The sequence below is a fragment of the Fistularia commersonii genome, chromosome 8 (assembly GCF_037954325.1).
Source record: "Fistularia commersonii isolate RoL2024-O1a breed Wild chromosome 8, RoL_Fcom_v1.0, whole genome shotgun sequence".
Lineage (NCBI taxonomy): Eukaryota > Metazoa > Chordata > Actinopteri > Syngnathiformes > Fistulariidae > Fistularia > Fistularia commersonii.
The window spans coordinates 7052700-7078103 of NC_141291.1; the positions used below are offsets into that span (position 1 = coordinate 7052700).

A 25404-nucleotide genomic window follows, 5' to 3' on the forward strand; every position below is an offset into this window, starting at 1 on the left:
GTTTATACGGAGCGTGCAGTGTCTCCATACAGTACATAGGATATATATGTAACCGCATGCACGGTGTATAATACAGTATGTACATTGTATATATACAGTGTGTAGAATTTAAAGATATATATACAGTATATGTAGTATATATAGAGTTAGTTGAGGGAGGTTGATTGGCTGTGGTGACCCCTGAAGGGACAGAAGAATATATATATACTGTATATAATTGAACATATACTGTGTGTATAGCATATATGCAGTGTAGAATGTATAAATACAGTGTTTATTTACATTACTTTATATTACAGTTATTTAGCAGATGCTTTTATCCAAAGCAACTTACAAAAAGTGCAATTCAGTCACCGAAGATCCACAGTACCAGTAGTTGGAAGTCAGAAGTGACCAATCTACCAAATAGCCGTCTCAGAACCATATACATACACACATTCATTTCTTTGTTTTTTTGTTTTGTTTTGTTTTTTTGGTGTGTGTGTGTGTGTGGGGGGGGGGGGGGGGTCTAAGTGCGATTAGTGGGGTAGTGCTTGGTGAAGAGGTATATAGTATATATACAGTTTATAGTATATATACAGCATAATGGGTATACATACAGTGTGTAGAATTTATATATATGTATTTAAAGTTCAAATAGTGTGTGTAATGTGTATATGCAGGATGTAGGGTGTATATATATAGATTGTATATACAGTATGTATAGTATACAGGATTGTCTCAGAAAATTAGAATATTGTGATAAACTTCTTCTTTTTCTGTAATGCAATGCGAAAAACAAAAATTACTTTTTCATGATATTCTAATATTTCGAGATAGGATTTTTGAGTTTTCTTAAGATGTAAGCCATAATCAGCAATATTTAAATAATAAAGGGCTTGCAATATTTCACTTGAATTGTAATGAATCCAGAATGTATGACATTTTTGTTTTTTGTTTTTTTTGCAATTGCATGACAGAAGATAAAGAACTTTATCACAATATTCTAATTTTTGGGCAAAGACGTGAGAATTAATTAAAAAAAAAAAAAAAAAAAAAAATCACCTTGACGTCGCCCTTTTGACGCGACGATGATGCGAAAGCCGACTTTCCGTGCGGGACGTGAAGGCGTCGCGACGCTCCGGCAGCCCCCGCTCCGCTGCGCCGTCCCTTCTCTCCTCCTCTTTCCTCCTCCTCTTTCCTCCTCTTCCTCAGACATGCCTGCCGGAGTGTCTCCTTCCTCCGGGTGTGTTGTTTTTGTCCGGTCCATCGGGCCGCAGCGGTCCGCCTGACGCCCCCCCCCGGAGCCCCGCCGTCTGCAGGCTTCCCGCCGCCCCCCGAAGGTAGGGTACCCCTTGTTTGTCTCCCCCTCCCCCCCCCCCCCCCCCCCGGTAATTACGGTCATTAGCATCCATCTTGGTGGAGGCTAATTAAAAACCGCCGCAAGAAGAAATGGAGGGCTCTTTGTGCTCGGAGGAGCGCACCTCTGCAGGCGTGGACGTGGACGTGGACCCTGCGCACGGCCGGCGCTCCGTGGAAGGCGGGAGGAGGACCCCGCGAGTCGAGGACCTGCGTGGAAGACCTGTCACGGCGTGATCGATCTCTGCAGCAGTCCACTCAGAGTGGACACCTTCTTCATCATCATCATCATCATCGTCGTCGTCTCCATGGAGACGTTAAGTGGCACAGCCGTGTCCACTTCCTGCATCCCGCAGCAGGAAGATGCGGGGACGTCTCTCCTCCACAGGGCCGGTTCCCACGGTGCAGGGGGGCCCCCCGGGTGGGAGGTCACAAAGGGCCCCCACACCTGCAGCTCCTCCAAGTCCATGGACAGGAACTTGGTTTTTCCAGGTGTCAAACATCTGAAAGCTCTGTGGGCTCCTGTGGACCTTCTCATCCTGAGGGCTCTTCTTTTAATAGACGGTTTGGAAGATGTTTCTGGACCTCCTGGTGGTGTGTGTGTGTGTGTGTGTGTGTTCTAGATGGTCACAGGTCAGCTGTGCGTGGCGCAGCGAGGCCTGTTGGCCGGTGTTTACATCTTGGTGAGAAAACGGGATGAAAACACGGGGTCAGAGGTGGAAGTGACGTCGCGAAGCCGCTCGCTGACCTCAGGAGGAGGTTCTGGGGTTCGTGTGAGATTCGCCAGGCGTGCAAGTTCACTGTGAAGTCACCGAAATCGGTGATTCCCAGACCTCGAGCGAACCGAGGTCAGTGAACGCACCGCTCGGCAGGCCGGTCAGTGAACGCACCGCTCGGACGACCCTGATAAACGCGTGAGGCGCGCGGTTTATCATTAACTCCCCGCGAGCGCCAACAGATGCTCGTGCTGCTCCCGGGTTAGCCCGCTGCTATTAATCCGGTCCAAGGGTGAGCGTATTAAACACTTCGGTCATAAAATGAAAAATAAAAAAAAAACAAACTCAGGGATCCAGCCGGGGTTTGGTATTAATCATTGATTAAACGCTCACCTGCTTAACCGGGGTCAAGGTCAAGTTCTAAACTGAAATCCGTGCCGCTCGGCGTGAACGCGAGCCGTCGCCATGCCGACACACACACACACACCCACACACACGCACACACTCAATTTTGCCATCAGATATCTGCGAGTCGCTGTTCACTCGCGCCTGAATGAATTCCTTTATGCAAAAACTCATGCATGAATTGATGGTAATTAATGTGGCCTTCTTAAAAACTCCAGTATCTGCCCTTATTATGGGCGTTTGAAGCAGCTGTTGTCTGTTTCGTGTGTGTGTGTGTGTGTGTGTGTGTGTTTTATCTAGAGAAGGTAATAGGTCACTGGGGGATAACGTTGTGCTTCGATTGGACACAAACAAAGTTGCCACTCATATATTCCTTTATTTTTTAACATTTTTATTATTATTTATCATGTTATTAGATTTATATCATCGTAATATTTTAATTTGTATTTATTACCGTATTAGTATGACTTGACCTTTTCTTAGGAAACCCAAAGTGGAATTTAATGGTCTCATTTTTAAAAGTAATTGGAGGAGTATGAGGTGCAGAGGTTAGAGATTCCTCCTCCCAGCCAGAAGGTCCCTGGTTGGATTCCCACAGGAGGCCTCGCTGCGTGGAGTCTCCGTGTTCTCCCCGTGTCTGCGTGGGGTTCCTCAGGGTTCTCCGGGTTCCTCAGGGTTCTCCGGGTTCCTCAGGGTTCTCCGGGTTCCTCCCACTGGAGCTTCAGTGGAGACCCTACATTGTCCAGATGTGCGAATGACAGTTAATGGTCGGACGTCTCCATCTGTGGTCCACAGATCATACCGTGACTTCAGCACCGCCGAGTCTCCTTCGCTCTTGTCGTCCGTGGAGTTTCTCCCGGAGATGCTCAGATCTGCCGACGGGTCCGGAGAGCCCGGCCTACGTAAGCGGCTTCTGTTGAGAGAGCGAAATGATTAAAATCTGTATTTGAATAACAGGGAACGGAGCCGAGATCCGCTTAATTTTTCATGAGGCTTCTAATGCAGAGATATTGAAGTGTCAGGAAGGAACTCCGCCATGAACCCCGGTGTTATTAGTTCGTCTTTCTCACCGGTTATCGGAAGGAAAGTCATTTTCCGACCCACATTCTTTCCCCGCGTTCACCGTAAAACCAATAAACCGTGATGTCTCCCGGTCCTGGGGGAGGAGGCGGTATTAGAAGAAGCTCCCGCACCTTACCAGACCTCGCCAGACGTCTCGTCATCCGCTCGGGCGGCGTCCGTCGCGCGATAAGCTCTGATATCCAAAGCGACGACCGACCTTCTCCGCCCCCGGAGAAGCTCCCGTCCGAGTTCCGGGGCCGCGAACCGGCGACCCTCCTCTTGACACCCGTCTTCTGCAGATCCCCACCTCCTGCCTCTCGTCCTCCCGCAGGCCCGCAGAGATGTCCTCGGTGTGGCAGCAGGAGCCGTCGGGTTACTCGCCGTGCATCGAGATCGACTCCAGCTCCGTGAGGACGAAGGACAGGCTGGGCTCTCCGGCCTGGCTCAAGCAGGAGCAGGACGATCTGCGCATCATCAAGTGGGAGCACTTCCACTCGGCAGCCTCGGCCGACGCCGTCCAGGACAACACGCCCAGCAGTGCCATGTCAGGTAGGACTCGGGAGGAGACGCCTCGGGCGGTAATCGGGTGAGACCGTCGGAGAAGCTAATGTTTGTTTCCGAATGTCAGACACGACTGGTTAATAAACTATTCTTTAACAAGTCTGCGTCCGAGTCACCTTTGGGCAGAGAAGGTCTGAGAAGCGTCCGTGAAGTGAACCTTCAGCTCCACACTCCAAAACAAATCACAAAGAAGAAGAAGAAGAAGAAGAAGAAGAAGAGGAGGACATGGACACCTTGAAGGTGGAAGCTGCCACGGCGTTCATGGAATAACAACCATGGACCATCAGATGGTAGAAGTGGTTCTATCTCCTCCCTGCGCTGCTAACTCCACGAGCTAACTCCGCACTTATTCTGGCCAAAATGTAGACGTTCCTCTGTGAGCCCTGGGAACCCCTCTGAGGAGTTTCGTAAAAATCTTCCCCGGTACCTCCTGTCAGATAAATCTTACAAGACTTCACCTGTCGAAAAGTCTGTGAGGCCCCAAACTTGTCGGTCCTTCATAAAGTCAAATAATACTTGAAGTCGCGACGTGTTGGGAGGTTTCGGAACCCCCAACGTTTTGGCACCTGAGAGGAGATGGGCACGTGATCACCTGGACTTGTCAGACTGTCTCGAACATCTCAATGGTGCAGCACAAAAACCGGCCTTGGAGATCCTAGAGCTTGGACGTCTTTGTGGCTCCATTCCTGGCTGCTTCTGTCCATTTTGTCCCAAGAGATCATCTGATCAGTGACCAGGATAGGCTCTGCTCTCTCCATTCCCCTGAAGCTGACCTCCAATCAGAACCAGCATAGAGACACCAGCTCGGGACCCCTCCGGGATCCAAGGACCGAGACGGTCTTGGTCCTCGGGATCAGCGTTACCCGGCGGTTACGGGATCAGATGGATCCCGGCGTGAGGTGGCGCGGCAGTTGGTCCAAAAAACCGACATCTGGTCGGAACTTGTAGCCCCATCAGATTACGCTCTGAAGTTTTCTCATGACCATAATTTGGGTAGTTTCAAACGCCATGCGCTTCCTCTCCCGCCCCCAGCTGCTTCTCACCTGGAGAACCTGCCGCCGAAGGTCCTGCTGACCATCACGAAGCTGCAGTGCATGCTGGAGAGCAAGCAGGAGCGCATCGCGGCGCTGGAGCGGCAGGTGGAGGACCTGATGCAGGACCGCAAGTTCCTGCGGAGCCAGATCGAGAACCTCACGAGCAACCGCCCCAGGCCCACCTTCGCCTCGCCCAATCCGGTGGCGGAAGGTCAGTGAGCTGTTGCCGTGGCGACGCCCGACACCCGCCGGACGCTCTCGGTAACGGGGGGTGGGGGGGTTTCACCCGCAGCCCACAAATCCAGCAAGGTGCAGCACGCGGAGAGCAAGTCTCGGAAACGGGAGAGGGCCTCCTCCAGCTCCTCCGCCTGCGGGGACAGCGGCTCGGAGGCCTCGGAGTCCTCGGGGGTGTCGGCGGCGTCCAGCGAGCACAGGAGGAGGAAACACCACAAGGAGAAGAGAAGATCGAAGAAAGGAAAGGACTACAGCAGGAAGAGAGGTGAGGGAGCTGCCGTGGAATGGGAGGCGGAGATGAAGAGGGAGGCGAGGAGGTAAAAGCGCAACGGAGAAGCTGCAGAAAAGCTGAAAAAGAAGGCGTAGAAGGCGGAGAGGAGACGGCGATGGAGATGTGGAGGTTCCTCTTTTGGAGGGATGAGGAGAGAGAGGATCAGAAGGACAGCGCAAGTTAGATGTTCTGGAGATAAAGTCACGCTGATATTTGGCTCTTCTGGTGACGGCAGACGAGTTTGAGTTGACAAAAAAAAAAAACGATTTTAAAATACTGATATTTCTTGGTAATACTGTGTCATTTTAGGATATGAAGGTGAGAGAGAGGAGGATACAGAGAATAGGGTTAGATGGAGAAAGTTGACTCGCTGTGGCGACCCCTGACGGGAAAAGCCGAAAGAAGAAGAAGAAGAAGACTGTGTCATTTTAAAGTAAACAAATTCGTTTTGTAGATAAATTTCACGGGTCGCCCGTCGGTCGGGGTTTGGGGAAACCGATGGCTTCCGATCACGTCCGGGTCGTTGTGAAGGTGAAGGTTTATCAGATAGCCAACTACTTTATCCGCTTCGACCCTTGTAGCGGCAAAAGATGGCGAAAGGAAAAAAAAAAAGGCGAGGAATTTGCATTTGTGAAATTGATGAAATGGTCAAATATAAAGCGGCGCTTCGAGAAAAAAAAACATGCGGCACCAGAGGTCACATTAAAAGTAAGACATATTTAATAAGAATAAGAATAAGAATAAGAATAAGAATAGCAATAGGAATAGGAGTAGGAGTAGGAATAAGAATAGGAATAGGAATAAGAATAGGAATAGGAATAGGAATAGGAATAGGAATAAGAATAAGAATAACAATAAGAATAACAATAAGAATAGGAATAAGAATAACAATAAGAATAACAATAAGAATAACAATGAGAACAACTTTATTTATCCCGAAGGAAATTGTTGTGCCAGAGTTTCAAGTAAAACATAACAATAGTAAATAATAGTAGGAAGGAGGGAGAATAAGAAATACAAATAAAACTATAAAGTGTCAAAGTCAAGGCTATAAAGTGTTTTAAGATCTTAAAAAGTACAAAGATTTGAATATTCCCTTCGGCTGAAGGAAGAGGAATTAAAAAGTCTGATCGCCTCCTGTGGAGTTCAGTGGAGCTCCTGGGTGGTATCAATCTACGACTGAATTGAATATAACTGACTAATTTGTTATTTTAAAAATACTATACGACTCTCAATGAAATATATGTAGAATTATAGGTTCCCGAACCCCGATCCAGACGACGCAAAGCCGCGAGAACCTTGTAGACACGACCCGGCCGAACGCGCGGTGACGCTCCGTCTTGGTTCCTCCTCCAGCCACCGGCGTGCAGTACGTCATCCACCGCTACAAGCAGGTCCTGTCGGCCTTCGTCAAGAAGAAGAGCATGAGCGAGGCCTTCCGGCACCTCGGCATCGACCGCAACACCATCGCCAACACCGCCTCCATCGCCGAGCTCCACCTGGCCGGCAAAGACATCGTGCCCCTGGTGGGGATGTTCCGCCAGGGCGAGGAGACTCTGGTCAGCTACGCCCAGAGGTGCACGCTGGTGATCGACAGCGACGCCGACCTCTCGAGGAGGATAGACCAGATGAAGGCCAACGGGGACCTGCTGCCCATCTCAGGGAAACGGCCGCGGGTGCTGCACTCCCATCTCCCACAGCTGGCGGCGGCGGCGGAGAGCATCCTGATTGGCTGATCCCTCTTTTTTTTTAAAAATTCTCCTCCGTTTCTACCGACGATCTGAACTGCTGGATTTCAAAGTGCTTTTTCGAGTAGTTTTCGTTCCGGTTTTGTCTCCAGAGGAGCGGAGGGGTCTCCGCCGTCTCCTCCACGCGCATTTTAGAATCTGCAGATGCCTATTTTGTACTCGGCGGCCGTAAATTATGGTCCGTGTCGGTTCTCGTTGGTAGGTTTTTCTCACGGAGGACGTTCGCGGTGTCGCGAGCGGCCACAGGGTGGCGCCGCCTGCACGCGGGAGGACTCCTCTGATCAAAATGGCGGGCGGTGTTTCTATTATTTTTGTTTTTAATGTTGCAGACATCGTGTGAACCCCCTCCTTTTTTTTTTTTTTCCCACATTGTGATCTGAAATGCTGTCGTTTTAAACCTGTGTCCGTGTTTTGGAAGAACTCCGGCCAGATAAAGAAAAAACAAAACACCCAGGCCGTCCGGCTTTTCTTCTTTTTCCCCCGTGAACGCGGTGACCTCCGATGATGTGGAGGTTTATTTTACCCTCCCCTTTTGCCCCCATTTGCCCCCCCGCTCCGTCTCCATGGTGAACTCATTCAGTCGCCTCTCATTACCTGGCCCTTCCCGTCGTTTCCCGCGACGACGACAACGACGGAGGGGCTGCTCTGGATTCACGTGGTGGAGAATCACAGGTGTGTGTGTGTGTGTGTGTGTGTGTGTGTGTGTGTGTGTGTCCTGAGGCCATGACTGTCAGCTCTTCTCCATGATGAAACAACCCCAGTGTTATTGTTGGTTACTTGTCCAAAAATACACTGGAGATGAAGATGGAGGCAGTGTGTGAGGCCCTCAGTGAACCTGGACTGATCTCCTCCTCCTTTTCCTCCTCCTCCTCCTTGCCCTCCTTCCTCCTCCTCTTCCTTTTCTTCCTCCACTTCCTCCTCCTTCTCCTTCCTCCTCTTCTCTTCTTTTCTTCCTCCTCTTCCTCCCCCTTCCCCTCTACTCCTCCTCTTCCTTTTCCCCCTCCTCCTCCTCCTTCCCTCTTCCTCTTCCTCTTCCTCTTCCTCTGCTTCCTCTTCCTCCCCCTCCTCCTCCTCCTCCTTCATCCTCTTATTTTCTTCCTCCTCTTCCTCCCCCTTCCCTTCTACTCCTCCTTTTCCTCCTCCTCTTTTCTTCCTCCTCCTCTTCCTCCTCTTCCTCTTCCTCTTCCTCCTCCTCATTTTACTCCTCTACTTACTCCTCTTCCTTCTCCTTTCTCCTCCTCTTCTTTTCTTCCTCCTCTTCCTCCTCCTTCCCTTCTACTCCTCCTTTTCCTCCCCCTCATCCTTTTCCTCCTCCTCTTCCTCCTCCTCCTTTCCAGACTCAGGCCGTCGCGAGCCAGCTGAGGCTCCATTTTGTCTCGGCTGCAGGTGCGATGGCGCCGCTCGGTGCCCAACGGGTAACTCCCCCCTCCCCCCTCTCCCCCTCCCACCTCACCGCCTCCACGCCCCGCACCTCCAGCACCCCCACCCTCTCCTCCGCCAGCGCCCCACCCTCTCGCTGCCGTTGTCAGGCTCCGTTCCTGACCTTGACAACAGCAGCATCTGTCAGCGCTCTCACAGGAGGGGTTGAATGTGTGCGAGGCGGCGGCGGGGGGGGGGTTCAAATGGTCCGGGGTTATGTTTTGTTGTCGGCCGCACCTGCAGGGTCATAAATACAGAAGACCTGCTGTTTGAAGGACCCCCTGGTCTTGTGTCCCCCCCGGGTACTCACATTAGGACTCATTATAGATGTTGTAGTCCATCCAGCTGGGCAGAAAGGACTACAAATATGTCCTCCGCAGATCTCATCAGACAGCTCTTCAGTTCAGATGTCAACGGCCGTTTTATCTTTTTATTACTAACAAATAAATGTGGAGGCAGGCAGTCGGAGCCTCCGCCTCAGAGCCAGAAGGTCCCCGATTGGATTCCTACAGGGTTCCTTTCAGCGTGGAGCCTCCATGTTCTCCTCGTATCTGGGGTTCCTCAGGGTTCTAGATAGATGTTCTGGATAGATGTTCCAAAATCGACCCGCCATTCGTTGGCCGACGGTGTTTAAGCGGAGCGGCCGAGCCTGATGGGTTCCTCTGGTGGCGCCGAGGAGGGGGTTTGGCTCTGCCGACCCCGGGCGGCTGCACGGGAGGAAAAACAGTTTGTCGCCGCCGGTTGACAAAAGCGCTCGCTGAAATCATGGCTGTCTGACTCCCTTATTAATGGCGGCGGCGAGGGGCTGGTCCTGCCTGGCGCTAGGGGGCGGTGCATCCAACACAATGGTCAGCTTCCATTGTTTGCCCGCACACACACACACACACACCTCTCCACCCCCACCCTCCCCCTTTCATTTATATCTCACATCCCATCCCATCTGATGTGCCTTTGGTTTGTTAGAAATCATTAAAAAAAATTATTTTAAATACCCCGACAGGAGCCGGACGGTAATGACACTTATCTCCCTGGCTATTATCTCGACAGAACAAATGCTAATGCTAATCTGAGAATCTCCTCACACACACAATGGCGGCCTTTCTGTCGGCGCCATCCAATCGACGAGTCCGGAGGTGTGACCGCTCCGTCTGGCCGCCGCTGATAAGAACTTACCGGGGGTAGGGGGGGTGATATGGGGGGGGGGGTTATAGTCCTGCAGGCTTAAAAGCAGGGTGCACATCATATATTCTGGGGGAATCCAGCAAACAAGACCCCCCAAACCAGCCCCCCCCCCCCCCCCCGTTTAGGCAATGGCTGCCAGTCGACTCACGGGGGAGGGTTTGGGGGGCCGTCATGCTGCTGGAGTCACGATCTGCCTCGAGCGTGAATTAATTCCTGGAGAAAAGGCGTCTGAGACACGGCGCCGCGATGGCCGAAGCGGACGCATTCTCCGTGACCTATTTTTCTTTGCAGCAGAGGAGGGAACGTGACAACCTCTATTTTCAGGGTCGTTGGTGCATTTTGTTTTTTTTTTTGCCCCCCCCCCCCCCACGAGGCGTCTTTCTGACACGGACGTGACGGAGAAAGGGTGTGGCGAAGCAAAAAAAAAAAAAAATCACCGATATGCCGAACGTCCCCCGCACTCTCCGCAGAAACGGTCACGGTCGTGTAATGTGGGCGGGGGAGGAGATGATGGCGGGTGACGTAGAAGCGTACGCAAGATGACAGCATGAAGGGGCCAGGCCCCGCGCTCCGGGCCTCCGGGCTGCGTCGGCGCCGACGTAAGACCGACCGCTGACCTTCTTTGGAGGAGAAGGATCCGGAGCTGAGTGTGGTGAGTCTGGACGTCACCATCCGAAGACGCCTCCAGCTTCTGCGGGAGGTGGATTCACAATATCTCTTCTGTGGCGGCTTCCACGCCGGGGTCGGGGACGGAGGGAGGAGCAAACGTGGACTCCAAGAGATAGGCGGCGAAAGGATTGATTTAGCGTTATCGTGGGATCCAGAAGCACGAGGCCGGCATTTTGATAGGATCAAACACCCAGAGGTCAAAAGATGGGTTTTGGATTAAATGGTGCTATGAGTCACATCCGACTACAGCCTCCGTTGAAATATATGAACTTATCACATTTAATTACTGCCCATTTAAACTGTGCTCATCCTTGCACCTGCGCTCAAATGTCGTATCTGCACTGTTCATATTAATAATAACGTTTACACTATTGTTATTTCTTATCAATACAAATGCACTGCAGACTGCAAAGAAGGAATTTCACTGTACAGGGAAACACGTTTCTACACTGTGCACGTGACAATAAACGCTTTGGATCTTTAAATATATTTATATGTATCAATGTGCTCCAGATCCAGATCGGTGCGTGCACTGCGCACGATGACTCAATTAAAACTTGACAATCCATGGTTATTATCATCATTATGATTAACAATAAAAGTATTAGTATTGTTCTTGGAATTATAAGTAGCATGATTATTCATAGAAATTTCAGAGGAATCAGAAATATTACTAATGTTATTGTAATATTATTATTATAAAACCTCATTATTATTATCATTGTTGAATTTTAAGTTAATAAAAAGTTAAACTTTATTATCATCACACAAAGTTTGTTGTTTCAACACAGAATTTAAAAAAACAACACAATAGCAGCAAATATAAGTTAAAATATACAACAAAAAAAGATATAGAAAAAACACAAGTAGGCATGTGCAGGATTTAATGTATTTAATCATTTTCATTATTATTATCACTATCATAATATAAGGGACCACATAAAGACTGGCATCATGTATACGATAATAATCAATGTTGAAAAAGCTACGTTATTGCTAAATCTTATCCGCCCATCATAAATTCATAAATGTTCTTTCACAGAAGGCGCATTTGTTGAAACAGAATGCAGAAACAAGCAAGCGAAGGGCTGTTAAAGGTCTATTATTTACTCTCCGGGGATCATTTGCAGAAGGTGAGCAGAGGGAGTCGACCGGCGAAGGAAACCGTGCGCCTTCTCTCCCAGCACGACCAAGGTGACCTTCAAATATACCCGAGACGTAGCTGAGGTATCAGAAGGTCAAATGAAGAAAGGGCCGTGCACGCGCACGTGGTCGAAAATGGCCCAACGATCCGCCGAGCGCCGCTACCGAAGCGGCTGATGACGGCGCAGCTGGCGGCGTCACGGCCCGCCGGGCTTCCACAATGGGAGCCCGGCGCCCCCGTCATCCGCCGGCCTATCGGGTCACAGCGGCCTCATCAGGCCATATCGACGCCGCAGGCTTGAAGGGAAGCCTGATTTTGGCCCGATGGTGTCGTCACGGCTACGCCCGCTCCCCTGCGAGTTCCCAAATTGCCACGCAGGTGTTCCAAGTTGTCAATCACACACCTGAAATCAGTCACCTGCAGCCAATCGGGGTGAGCTGACTTCCTTAAAGGCGTGCACGGCCGAGCGGCGGCGGCGGCTAATGTGCTAGCAGTCAAGGGAGAAATATGCCGCTTCCAATGTGTGTGGTGCCAGCACAAATGCTGTGTTCAAGCATTATATGGCGTGCTAATTAGCATGTGTGTTTGCTAAGTAGTGTGTTTCAGGTGGTGCATGTTGTTTCCCTTTGTCTGTGTGGTTAAAGCTGGTGCTGTGCTTGGAGCATAAACGTTATGTCACGCTGCTTTTGTGAGGGTGCTGACCTTCTGTTTCTCCTTGTTTCAGGCAGTGCCGAGTGTTTCCCTTTCGTCTACCTGCAGACTCCCAGGTGGAGGGTGGTTCTTCTTATGCGGAGGTCTTTGCTTTAAGCAGCAGCCAACCTGGTCCTCTGTCTCAACTTTAACTCTGCACCGTCCGTGCCACGCTTTTCTTAATAAACCGCTTCAGTAAATAAGCATCGTATCTGGGATGTGATTGTTAAATTCTCAAAGCAGTGCTGTGCGATGGGCTGACTAGTGAGATTTGTCTTTGTGGGGGAAATGGACTGAAACTGATATTTCAAGGAGGACGGGATGATGTAGAATGTCTGGATGAGGAGTGCAGACCGGTGATACCTCACTGGCCTCCTAAACCTGTCCAGAGGCACGTGGATGTTTTTATTCATGGTCTGCGTTTGGTCCATCTCACATCGCCACAGAAAGCGCTGGGTTTATCTACTTCACTTCCTGTCAGCCATCTTGGATTGTAGTTTTTTGTATTCCCTGTTTGCCTGCCGTCCCAGTTGTTAAGCCATCCATTCCGATCACAAATTCTCAAGGTCAGAACCATCTGTGTGTCCTCAGGATTGAAACATCAGCCTGTTTTTGGTCTGCTAAAGGACCCTGGCCTGGGACTCAGGGCTTTTAAGACCCAGGAAGTGGAAGGTGTCACATGATTAGAATGGGAGGTTGGGAGTTAACTTTATCTTCTGCTTTACACTCTGGTTTGCAGGAGCAGATATGAATCTACCAGTGACAATATTTAGGTTTGACAGACATGGTGGCTGTGTGACAACCTCACTGTCATGTCATCAAATCATCTGGGTCATGATAAACTGAGGGGTTTTTCTTTGTGGGCTCAGTTGGATCCTGGGTTCCTCCTGAAGTGTCCTTGAGCAACATACTCACCTCCCCTGATGGTCTGATTAGCTTCGTGTGTGTGTGTGTGTGTGTGTGTGTAAACCTATACTTCTCTGCAGGACATCATTGCATGTTTCCATCTGTGCACCAGAAATCCAGAAGTGTGTTCATCCATTGATCTGCACGGATGGCTGGATACACAGAAGAGTGTGTGGATTTGATGGGAAGCTTTAGTGCGTCTTTGCCGAAACAGACTGATATTAAGCCCTAATCCAGCGATGAGGCCGCTTTTTCTCCCTACTTTACGGGACTCCTTCGGCCTGTGCGGAGTTTGTCCTCTTTCACGCGCTCCAGCACTAAGATGGGCGCTGCACAGCGCGGGAGGAGCTCCGCAGAAGCTGACGGTAAAGCGCGTACACGCTGTCCGTGGGGATTATTTCACGGTGTGAGTCGGAAGGACGGCTCCTGGCGGACAATGGGGGGGGGATTGTGAGGCGTATGTGGGCTACCTGTCAGGATATTAAACCTATTAGCAGCTCATGCGGCACATCACACGAGAGACGGCGGCTTCAGCCGGGATTGGAATCCTGATGGTTCTGTCATGCGGTTATTCTGGATTTTTCACTCCAAGATCTGTACCAGCCGCAGTCTGACCACAGAGTGAACGCTTGCACGTCGTCTTATCAGGCGTGTGAGTGAGAGTGTGAATGTTCGCTTGCCTCTCTGTGACCCCGACTGCTGGACAAGAGGTTCAGATGGTGAATGTATATTATGGAGTGCAGGATGCGCAGATCATGATTTGTAAAGATGTAAGCTGCCTGAATGGAAGTTGTAATCAAAGCTAATGGTTTATCAGATTTTTTTTTTGGGGCGGGGACTTGAAAAAGCTCCCCAGTTTGTGGATTCACCATGAGGGACGAGGGGTGAGGAAGTCGCTGGTGTTCAGTGTCTGAGAATGCCATGGAGGTCCATCAGGCAGAAGCTGAGGTGTTCCTCCAAACCAGAGCTGCCATCAAAACCTAGCAATTAGCCTGCAGAAGCGGCACGGTTTCCCGTGGAGTTGACGGACCCACCGTGCTTCAATATGCAAAGCCCAGGGAGCGTCTGGGGATGCGTCACATGTTCATTAAATGACAGAGCGTGCGCTTCTTCTCCACTCAGGTATTTTTGCCTAGTTGACATTCACATTTTTTATTCCCCCCCCTCCAAGTTGGTGCCATCCAGCAGTGAGCAGGCGTGTCACGGTGTGCACGGCGAGCTGGACGGGCGCCCGCCCTAATCATACGGCTATTATAGCTATCAGCGCGCTGCCATTGGTGGCCAGGGATGGGCTTCCAGAGTCATTTGTAAAGCACTGGAGCAGGAAATGAGGTTGCTTTGCTGCAGGAGGGGCTCCGGGGAGCGCCACATGGGTCGCCGTGTGGAGAGGGCAAGTTGGAGATGTGTGTGTGTGTGTGAGGGGTGTGTCACCAGAGCAGGGGGAGGGTCGGACCCCTTGTAATGGAGAGAGACATCACTGACCCTGAGATTTATTATCGAGTAGCCCCGCCCCCATGGACGCACCGAGTGGAGTTTGGCTGTGCTGGACCCTCTGGGCTCCTTCAGGAGGAGGGAGAACACAACTTCTCAACCTTCTGAGGAGGTTTAGTCAGAACACACACTGAATTGTCATCCTTGATCCTGTCAAGGACCTCATTTCGACAGCTGTTTTACTACTTCCTGTCACCTCTGGCTGTCAAGGGGCGGCTGCCTCTCAGTTGGTCGAAGTGATCAGAAGGTTGGCGGTTCAATTCCAAGCTTCTCCTGCGTGTGTGTGTGTGTGTGTTTACCAAAGTGACCTTGCACAATACATTGGACCTCTAGGTTGCCCCCGATGGTTGGTTAGCGCCTTGTACGGGAGCTCTGGCACTCGGACCATCTGATCTCCACCGGGTCCGTCCTTGGTGGTCCAACGCAGAGGTCAAAGTTCTCTGTATAACTGAATGTGACTGAACAGAAGTCTCCCTTCTTCGTCGGCTCTGGTTTACGAAGCCTGAGGAGACGGATCCAGAGCACGAGACGCTTTGCTTTTAAAACTGCAAACTGCGATTAGTCTTTGCTGGTATATTCATCCGTGCGGATATCTGGGCCGATGAAAGATCTTCCCATCTTGTCGAAACGAGGTTGCTCGTATGGTTTCTGTCCACAAACTCCTTGAATCTGCATCCGTACGTTCAGGATTTCCTTGAGATTTGCTGACTGTTGAGATATTATCATTGGATTGTGATTAAAATCTAACAACAGCTGGTTTATCGACATTTACCGAGTCTTTTGAGCATGACGGTCATCAAGCGCGTGGTGTTGAAATATGAATCAGGAAGTGCCGTCGGTCCGTTTGAATCCTAATCTAATCAAAGCTGGGACAGGCTGTCCGGCCCCACGCGGGGCCGCTGTGTAACGGGAGCCGGCCGGATGAAGCCGAGCGTCCCGGCGCAGACTCGGCCCGTCACACCCGACCCGTTTCATGCACGTGTCTGTCGCCATCTCGTCCCGTCCCGGCTAATTTATAGCCTCACCGAGCGGCAGACGGCCATTCGGACTGATTTCATGATTCCGCGACCCGCTACGGGAGGCGCAGGCTGAACGGGCACGGAGATGCACTGACAGGACGGCGAGCGTTTGCTTCGTTTTGCATCTCCCACCAAGAGTAAACTCGGCTTCTTCATTTGGGCTTTATTTGCAAACCCCGGCGAACGGCCTCGCACACCTGCCCGTGTGTTTACCTGTGCGAGGTGCGGGTTTGCGCCGGTTGCCTCCGTGTGCTACCGCTTTCCTTCTGAGGTGAGTTCATATGACATGGTTGGAGGGATTTAGACATCGTGTGGCTCTGCAGATACTTTTTCAGCGGCTGATGTCGGGGTTCAAGCTTACTTTGTGTGCTTAGGAAGGAGTTTGAGTTCGGGTAAAGCGAATTATTCAAGTCAATAGACGTCAAGTGTAATGGAATCCTGCTGAAATACGTTTAATTGGCATCCGCAGCTGTTATCCGCCATCGTGTTTTTCACGGGGTTGCATCTGTCGGTGGTTTATGCGGGTCTGGTCGTGTCCTCAGGCGTGCCCAGCGGGGCACGTAATCCCTGCTTGTTGACCGGCGGAGTTCCTTTGCCAAGGTTAAGACGAAACTTAACCCACCGGTCGGCATCACAGATTAGTCCGGGTCCCTTTCCCAACAAATGGGACTTCGGTTTCTCAGAGGGGACGCGAGTCAGCGGGCCGCGGCCCAGATCCGAGTCACGTTACAGAACACAATGCTCCTTTCAACCTCCTGATTCTGATACTACATACACAGGCAATGATACGCTGTGAGATGATGAGATTTACTGGATTGAGTAAAACATGCTTGGGCAATTAATATGGTATAAAAATTAGACATTGCAAATGAACAGGTATTGTTTATCGTCTAATGTTTACATTATTTATAGTGTTAAAACACAAGTGTGGTCACATGAGCAGAAACATGGACTGCGTTAATATCATGTCTGTAAAGAGCTAACTAAAAGTGACAGCCAGCCAGCCAGCGCTTCAGGGCAAACAAGGCTAGCTAACCCCCCAACACACACACACACACACACACAAACATTTCCTTTAAAGGGGTTATTCCCCTGCAGCTTGCTCCTGCATCGGAGGTGTCCAGTGGGAGACCTCAGGTTTCACCCCCCTGTCTCGGGTGTCACATCATGTTGTCACATGCAGAGGCAGCGATGTATTATTGAAGACGTCTGCAGGTCATTTGGACACTGAATGTTGGGTTAACACAAGTGCAATTACCTGCAGGCGTGTAAACGCTGAACTTTTGCACGGTACGCCTGCAAAGTCACGCGGGTTCCGTCTCCCGCCGAACTGATTTGCTATCAAATGCACTTGAATCTTTTTTTTTTTTTTTTTTTTTTTTTTAAAGATAAAATCATCCATCGCTGTTTCTGGGAATGTTGTCGGACCCAGGGTCTGCAGATAGCAGGAGTCCTCCGGCTCACTAAGGCTCTCTAACCAGCTTTCCTTTGGGGTATGAATGGGCATCTATATGGGGAACGGCTCACGCTGCAACAGCGGCTAATTCCCGCTAATCCCACGACGTCTCCTACCACTTAGAGGTAGTTTCCAATGGCAGCCTCGCGGCAGGAGAATTGCTCGTGAGATTAGCCGTCGTTGGCTCCTCCTCTGTGGTTTGCACTGGCGGCCGGGGGGCTGGGCTCTCCAGAAAGCTGCCTCCCTCGTAACCTTTTATACAGGAATGGATGTATTACTTTGCAAACATGTCCCACGTCTGACTTAGAGCACAATGTAAGTCTGCCTTATTTGTTGTTCCTTGTGGTTTGCCGGTTATGCGAGGTCTGGTGTGCGTTCAGTTGGAAAGAGGTCAGAAACAAACAGCCTTGTCTGAATTTCACCTTCCAGTGGTTGGCTTGCTGAATTTTGTATTTTCATTCGGGGCGGGTGGGTGGGGTGGGGGGTTCTCACAGCATCCTTCAGCTCCTCGTCTCGTAACAACACCTTTAGAAATGTGATCATCTTGGACAAACAGAGGCTTCTGGTTTTCAGGAGAGGAGACGGCGGAAAAGCACGGCTATCAGACTCTGCAGCCGCGAGGAGCAGCGAGTCGTCGGTAAACATGTTGTTTTCCTGACATCAGAGAGCAAGGAGATCTCCAGTCTGAAGTGACAGCTTTCGCAAGGTTCAGCTTTCTGGTTAAAAAGTAAATTGATAGCGAATTGCGAGCAGCCTTTGACATCTACTTCCTCTGACAGACGACGACCGCACACTTCTGAAAGTTTTCACCTCCGACGGCGATCTATATTTGATTTTCAAATTAAAATCGGTGGCCGTGCAGCCCCTCCTGGAAGAACCGCCCCCCCCCTTTCTGGATCCCAAACCTCTTAAAATTCAACCCCCGACTGGGCTGCCGACTCCAGATTATCCACCGGTCAAACGTTAGATGTGCTTACAGGATAAACCCCAAACAAATCGGCAGCCTAGTCAGTCTGTTTTCCGTCTTTTAAGGTATTACCGGACGTGCCTACATGCCAGGGTGAAACAAAAACAACAAAAATGTATTAGTTTTTAAGAGGTGCTCCTCTGGCGGCCCATCGGGTCTCTAATCTACTTTCTCCCGTGCATATTCAGGTACGACGAGCCTTGCGAGAAACGCTAAATGCGGTTATATTGTCCGGCCTGCAAAAAACTGGGAGTTGTCAAGGTTTCGTAGTGTCTGCTCTTTGCTCTCCGTCCGCAGGAGATCTCTCCTGAAGATGTATCCACAATCAGAGAAATCCATCGTCTTCGACAACTTCCCCGATCCCACCGACACCTGGGATATCATCGAGACCATCGGGAAAGGGACCTACGGGAAGGTGTACAAAGTGCTCAACAAATCCGATGGCAGTAAAGCCGCAGTAAAGATACTGGACCCCATCCATGTAAGATATGTTTCAAAACACCGTTTTTTATATATTCCTGAGAAAAGTTATTTGATTTCATCATTCAGACTATTACGTCCAGATGTCGGGTCCTTATCTTCAGCGTTACTTGGATAAAACCTAAGATTATCCACATTATGCTACGGCCCGAATTCCAAAACATGGCTATTGTCTCCACTTTTATGCTCGCTTGAGTACGGCTACAAACCATTCTTGCGTTTTCGGGAAGCTGTAAGATGAATCGGGCCGTAACATCTAAATCATGAGAGGGATGCAGCTTTTGGAGTGAACTCATTTATATAAGCCTCGGAGAGAACATGGCATCCAGGACAGCCGGCTGATCCAGCCGGGGCTCCTAAAACCTCTACATTTTTCCGTTATCTGCAGCACATCATCCCGGGCTGGCAGTATGCTAAAGATACGAAATCGATTGACTTTTTGCAAAGAGCAAAAAGTGCTTAATACTAGTGTTACTGGATGGCATATTACTGCTTCAACAAACACTCCTTGGTAAACTGTCTGAAAACAGCTTCCTTTTCTGATGGTTTTGTGGGATATGGTATAAGTTGCCTAAAAAGCAACATTTCTTGGTGTGCAAAGCTTTACAAAAAAATACCTTTGTTGGTTTTGTTCGCAAAATATCTGACTTCCTTAAAATATCTGACTTGTTGAAGATGCGGCGGTCGGCGTCAACTTGTTTTTGGCGCGAGCTGACATTTGGAGGGGCGAACCGGCGAGCTTCGATCGTCTCACTTCCCGTACCAATGTCATAGATGTACATGCGCGCGTCCTGGCGTAAAAAAAAAAAAAAAAACAACGGCACTGTTTTCTAAATTAAAGCAAGACACTTGTATAACATGAACGGAATCAATGTTTTTTTTCATTCGCGGTCTGATTGACCTCACGCGGGCCGGACGTGGCCGTAAAATGCCCGATCTGCTCGGCCGAGGATGCGACGAACTACGTCCGCCCTCCATTTCTGACCATCTGTGGCCTCCTTTGGCAGGATATCGACGAAGAGATCGAAGCGGAGTACAACATCCTAAAAGCGCTCTCCGATCACTCCAACGTGGTCAAATTCTACGGGATGTACTACAAGAAGGACGTGAAGTGCGGAGATCAGCTGTGGCTCGTGCTGGAGGTACGAACCGTTGAATCAGTGAGCGAGCCAAGCGGTGGCCGCGACCTTGGACGGCTGTTGCTACATATCGGGACCGTTTCGTGCAGACACGTATAGCTTACAGGTGTGGTTGCGCTTTCACGCCCGCCGTCTCGCCAGCTATATGCTTCCGTGACCAAATCTGGCCCCGGGATTGTGTAACACTAAGCCGCCGCGGGCAGCGTCTGAGTTTACCTATAGGCCACCTGGGGGATTTGGACGTTGGCCAATTAGCATCATGGATCTGTCAGAGCGGGGGGTTAGCTCGCTCCCGAAGGCCACGGGGCTGGCAGAGCCTGTTGGGGTCGGATCGGATGCTAACACTGCTAAGTACCATTGCTAATAACAATACTCACTATTCTGTGGAGTGAAGAACTGCAGTGATTGGACACAGAGGCAGATGCACAGATCTACAGCTAGACCTGCTAGGAGTATTGACTTTTATGTTTTTTTTTCTGACCTAGTCAGTACACAAAACTTTGCACACAATCACAGACATTCAGCCATCACTCTTTTACGCACGTCTTATGAAGACACGAGCATTCACTAACTCACCCACATGGCCTATGAAGTCAAGGGGGCCGAACCAGAAAAATCATTACCCAGAAGTCCAAATGTTTCCTTTGTTTTAGTGTAGAGGAGGTAAATTATGAAAATCTTTATGTGTAATGAACTGTTCCTCTAAAAAGAATGCATGACGAATTAATATCAAAAAATTAATATCAAAAAAGAATTGATGAAATTACATCCTAAAAGTATTGTTGAGTTAAAAGAGAAAATCTTAAGAGAAAAAAAAAAATTGCCATTAGAATTTATTAGAAAATTGATTGGTAGCATCTATAAGAGGAGGTAGAATGTATACAAGGCTAATGGTGACTATCCTGGTTATTAAATCTTTTTAATTTTGCCTGTTTTTTTTTTTTGTTATTGTTTTTGTATCTTTTATAGAAATAAGAAAAGATCGTTTTAACAATGTCAGTTGACCTTTTTTCTTTTTTTTTTTAAATAATTTTGTTTTCAAACTTTGAAACAAAAAATACATTGCAAAGTTGCTTTTTCATTTTTTCCTTGCCTGATTTTTTTTAAATTTTGAAACCCACTGTATAAGACCTCCAGATGCATGTGAGAAAAAAAACTAAAGATTTGATTTCAGGCAGGGGGCCACAAAATATTGTTCCGGGGGCCGTGAGTTTGAGACCCTTGGGCTATAGAGACACATAAAATGTCACCCTCTCATTCACGCATCATACAGAAACATGCAACCCTTCACCCTCTAGACCTCCTGCATGTTTTTGGACAGCATGGAGACCCTGCACAGAAAGACCCCCGGTGGGACCTTCAACACGCATTATTTTGACATCTTGTTGATAGGCACCCCGACTGTAGTCGACATGGATTATTTGTCGTGGAAAATGACAAAAAGACCTGCGCTGCTGCAGTCCTTTGAATGTCTTTCCCCATCTTTCAAACTCCATTTCCTTCTGTAACACGTTTGAAATGCCAAGCTCCCTGACAAACACGTAATGGAGGTCAAAATCAGAGGAGTGTCGATGTGGGTTTTCTCCGCCCTTTGAGTCTCCGACAAGTCATTTGTGTCCCTGCTTTGATTGGATGTGCAATTTTCCGCAGCCCAATCATCAAACCTGAGCAGGGATGCAGGGAAAGGTTCAGAGTAATTGCTCAAAGAGCCTTTCATAAGGCAACGCGCCAGGGTTGGGAAGGCTTCGACGGGAAGCGGAAATACTCACGGCGGACGGACATGGAGGTGCGGATGATGAATCAGTGAGTGAACTCTGGCACGAGTCACCGTAAAACACAAGATTCATTTAGTTTGAGAAGGTGCCGGCTTCGTTCATGCATTCGTTGTCTATATCAGTGGTTTCCAGCCTTTTTTGTACCGGGGACCGGTTTGATGTTTGAAAATGTTTCCGCGGACTGCTTCAAGGTGCACGGGTTCAAATAAAAACTTTTCTCAGTTCTTAGTATTTCATTTGAATACAATGATTGCACTTTATATTAGGTAATTACAATAAGGCGGAAACAGTTGTTTTTCAAAATAAGATCCGGAAGGTCTAATAAAAAAAAACCAAAAACTATAATTTATAGAAAGCTTTTCTTTGCGGATCAGTACCAAATGATCCACGGACCGGTTCTGGTCCAGGGACCGGGGTTGGGGACCACCGGTCTACATCACTTATCTTGCAACATGTCCGGGTTTCACCGTCTCTCGCAGGCTCACTGAGAAAGTACCCAAGTTGATGCTTTGCAAGGATGTTCCAGTACTCGTGCAGTTCTGATCTATCTGTGCGTCTTATTGTGCAACTAAAATGCAAAGAAATGTATTATTTGTTGATCAACAAAGAAGTTCCTGTCGGCGTGTAGCATAGAGGAGGTTTTATTTATTACATGATTTAATATATTTCGGAGGAGGACTTGAAGTATCTTAAATGTCCTTTTTTTGGGGGGGAGGGGGGTAAAAATATGGTCTCAGAAATACTGAACAAATTCAATACGACCATCAGAGGTGTTTTCTGCATTGATGTTAACCTGCAGCTGATCCCCGAACCCTCTGCTCCAGAAACCTGCTGAGTATCCCCATCTCAACATCCCCGCTTGCTGTCTCGTCCTCCGTGCACAGCGGTGCCCAACACAGCCTCCATATTTCTGTAATCCAACCTGGCAGGCATCGGACCGGCAGCAGCCCTGTCACGCAAAACCCAAAAGATAGTTTTCACTTGTCCAGTGTTGTGTTTCTGTCCTCCCTCCCGGCCTTTCTGCTTCGGCTTTTCTCTAAAAGCAGGGAAACAAAAGCGGCGGTTACACTCCTGTTTATTCATTATATACCTCACTTTTTTGTTTTTTTTTTCTTCCTGCGGTTTCCAGGGGCTTGCCCACCTTCGTCCGACTTTCCCTTGCAGGAATCCGCAGCCTGTTTTCTAAATCCGTTGGCTAATCCCGAGACTGAAATTACAGCCTGACAGTTAAGCAAGTGACTTGCACCGTGTGTGTGTTGGAGGGGGAGGGGGGGCTGTGAAGGAGATGCACGTGGGGCTTAGCGCTATAGCGGCAGGAAAAGGAAGCAGCGAGGTGGCCATTCAAGGCGGTCGCAGTCCTTCCTCTCCAAACAGTAATTTTCCACCCCGGCTGCTTGGCCCCGGGCCGAGCCCGCCGCTCATTACCAGCCGCATTCACACAAATTGCATCCTCCACTTTGTCGTCCTTTCTCTTTTGGGTCTCTAAGCCCCCCCCCACACCTTTGATAGGGTGAATGCAGGCGGTGGGGGTTAGCTTTTATAGCTCCAATTAGAGCGCAGGGATACTTCAAAGATGGCGTCGACGGCTCGACTTTTCTTCTCCGATTGGGGAATGGAAAATTTGATTTGGTCGTACGAGTCATTGGCGAGCCCCGGCGTTTCATCCTTTTAGAAGAAGTGACATCGGACGGATGTACCCCTTTTTCCCCAGATATGGCGTGACGTCCATTGAGGTTCCACTCTGAGAGTCCGAAGTGTGGATTCATATCTTCATTTTTAATCCAGCCTTTGGCCACATCAGGGACCTGTGTCGGGTCTTAGTTTTCCTGTCAATATTTCAACAGATAAATTGGCAACTTCCAGTTGCTTTCCATTTGTGTTCCTGAATGATAACATTCAGTACAAACACGTATTTTTCTTTTTTTGATGCAATAGTGTCCGGGCTCTGCTGAGGAGACCAGGACAAGAGGCTCAGATCACAGATGAAGGATTTTTCAGGAGTAATGGTCCTCCAGCGAGACCAGCCCTCCCTTTCATTTGGGTTTCACTCCCATTCGTCTTCCCCCGGTATCAGGATATTGTGTGCAATTTAGAGATATCCATGCAGCCGGTGGTGCGAGCATCCATTGCTCTTGCACTTGGTCAGTGATTTCAGCTCCGGTTCAATTAAATAGTTTACATTCCCCTTTGAGGCCGAGCTTGTCCGAAGCTCCGCCGCGCGCTTTACTCAGTCATCGGTCGAAATGTTATTAAAAGACGGTCTCTGAATCCATCTCACTATCCAAGTTCACGCCGCGGCCCATTTATAACGTTAAATGGCCGACACAGACTTCCTCTCTTGGCAAAGGCAGTGTTTTAAAATGTGTTCTTTGCCTCCTTTTCTTGCAAATGAAATTTGACGAGAAATTGTTTGATGCGTTGCAGAGTGGAGATTAAATGAGATGAAACAAAAGTAGATTTGGTTATAGATCCGATCTGGCCATCTCAACACGAGTTATTAAGTGTGGAAATCATTTGGGTAGAATGAAAGATACTATATAGATTTCTGACAAAAAGTAGAACATCATCTGCAAATTATATCCTATGAATCTGCAGACGTGAACGGATCCACCGCTGCCTGTTGTAGCACGAATCATGTTGCCTTATAGCAGGGGTCTCAGACCGCGGCCCTTGGAAAAATATTTTGTGGCCCCTGCCTGATATCAAATCACATGCATCTGGGGGTTTTATACAGTGGGTTTCAAAAAAAAGGGCAAGAAAAGAATGAAAAAGTAACTTTGCAATGTATTTATTGCTTCAGAATTTGAAAACAAAATGATTTTTTGATGAAAAAACGTCTGGTGACATTGTTAAAATGATCTTTTCTTTACTTATTTCTATAAAAAACACAAAAACGATAGCAAAGAAAAAACAGCCAAAATTAAAAAGATTGATTTCATCACCAGAATAACCTTGTAAACATTATACCTCCTCAAGTGGCAAATTTTCCCACAGTGACACAGTTTTCTCTTTTAACAATATTTTTAGGGTGTCATTTCATCAGTTCTTTTTTTAATATTAATTTTTAATATTAATTCATCATGTATTTTTTTTATTGGAACAGTTCATTACATATAAAGATTTTATAATTTACCTGTTCACCTCCTTTACACTAAAACAAAGTAAAACTTTGGACTTAGTGTTACTTCTAGGTAATTATTTTACTGGTCCGGCCCCCTTTGCATCAAATTAGGCCGTTTGTGGCCACCGGACCAAAACGAGTTTGCGACCCCTGCCTTACAGCCTTATTGCGTTAAGTGTGATATATGTAAAATATAGAATTGGGGTTCCTGCCTGGGACCTTCCAGTTCGGTCAGGAGAATAGCCTTGGCTTTTGAGACGGGCAGGATGGCGGTCTTTTTAAAACAGGACTTGAAATTGAAGTGATCAGCCCTTCTGTGCTGAGAATTCGGAGCGAGCCACCGGAGCTTGGAGCGGTGACTCGGACATTAGCGGCTCGACTAATGGCAGAAAGCAGCGGAATCAAAATAACGGTGAAATAAATTTAGAGTAGCATAATGCTGTGCCTTGCTGGTGCCGCCCGGGTCCTGAGTGATGATTGCACTTAAAACCAAAAACCTCTCCGGGTTTATCTGGGAGGAAAAGGCGACGGGCTGCGGTTTTGGTCGGTGAAAATTCATTCGGTCATTCGTTGCCGC

The 25404-nt window shown here is 48.7% G+C and overlaps 2 protein-coding genes across 2 annotated transcripts in view; both read left to right on the forward strand.

Annotated features, from left to right (window-relative positions):
* The first annotated feature begins 1190 nt into the window (after positions 1 to 1190).
* On the forward strand, positions 1191 to 7816 carry LOC147231767 (coiled-coil domain-containing protein 106-like). Its single transcript, XM_086150837.1, has 5 exons — positions 1191 to 1322; positions 3853 to 4070; positions 5115 to 5327; positions 5409 to 5615; positions 6978 to 7816. The coding sequence occupies exons 2-5, from the start codon at positions 3863 to 3865 to the stop codon at positions 7355 to 7357; spliced, it is 1008 nt and encodes a 335-aa protein (XP_086006963.1). The 5' UTR covers positions 1191 to 1322; positions 3853 to 3862; the 3' UTR covers positions 7358 to 7816.
* A 9781-nt stretch (positions 7817 to 17597) lies between these two features.
* The window catches only part of myo3a (myosin IIIA), a 45672-nt gene continuing 37865 nt past the window's right edge, over positions 17598 to 25404 (forward strand). The window contains exons 1-3 of the mRNA XM_086150845.1: positions 17598 to 17660; positions 18610 to 18793; positions 19800 to 19934. Of these exons, the coding sequence (XP_086006971.1) occupies positions 17659 to 17660; positions 18610 to 18793; positions 19800 to 19934 (321 nt within the window). The 5' untranslated portion in view covers positions 17598 to 17658. The remainder of the gene's footprint in view (positions 17661 to 18609; positions 18794 to 19799; positions 19935 to 25404) is intronic.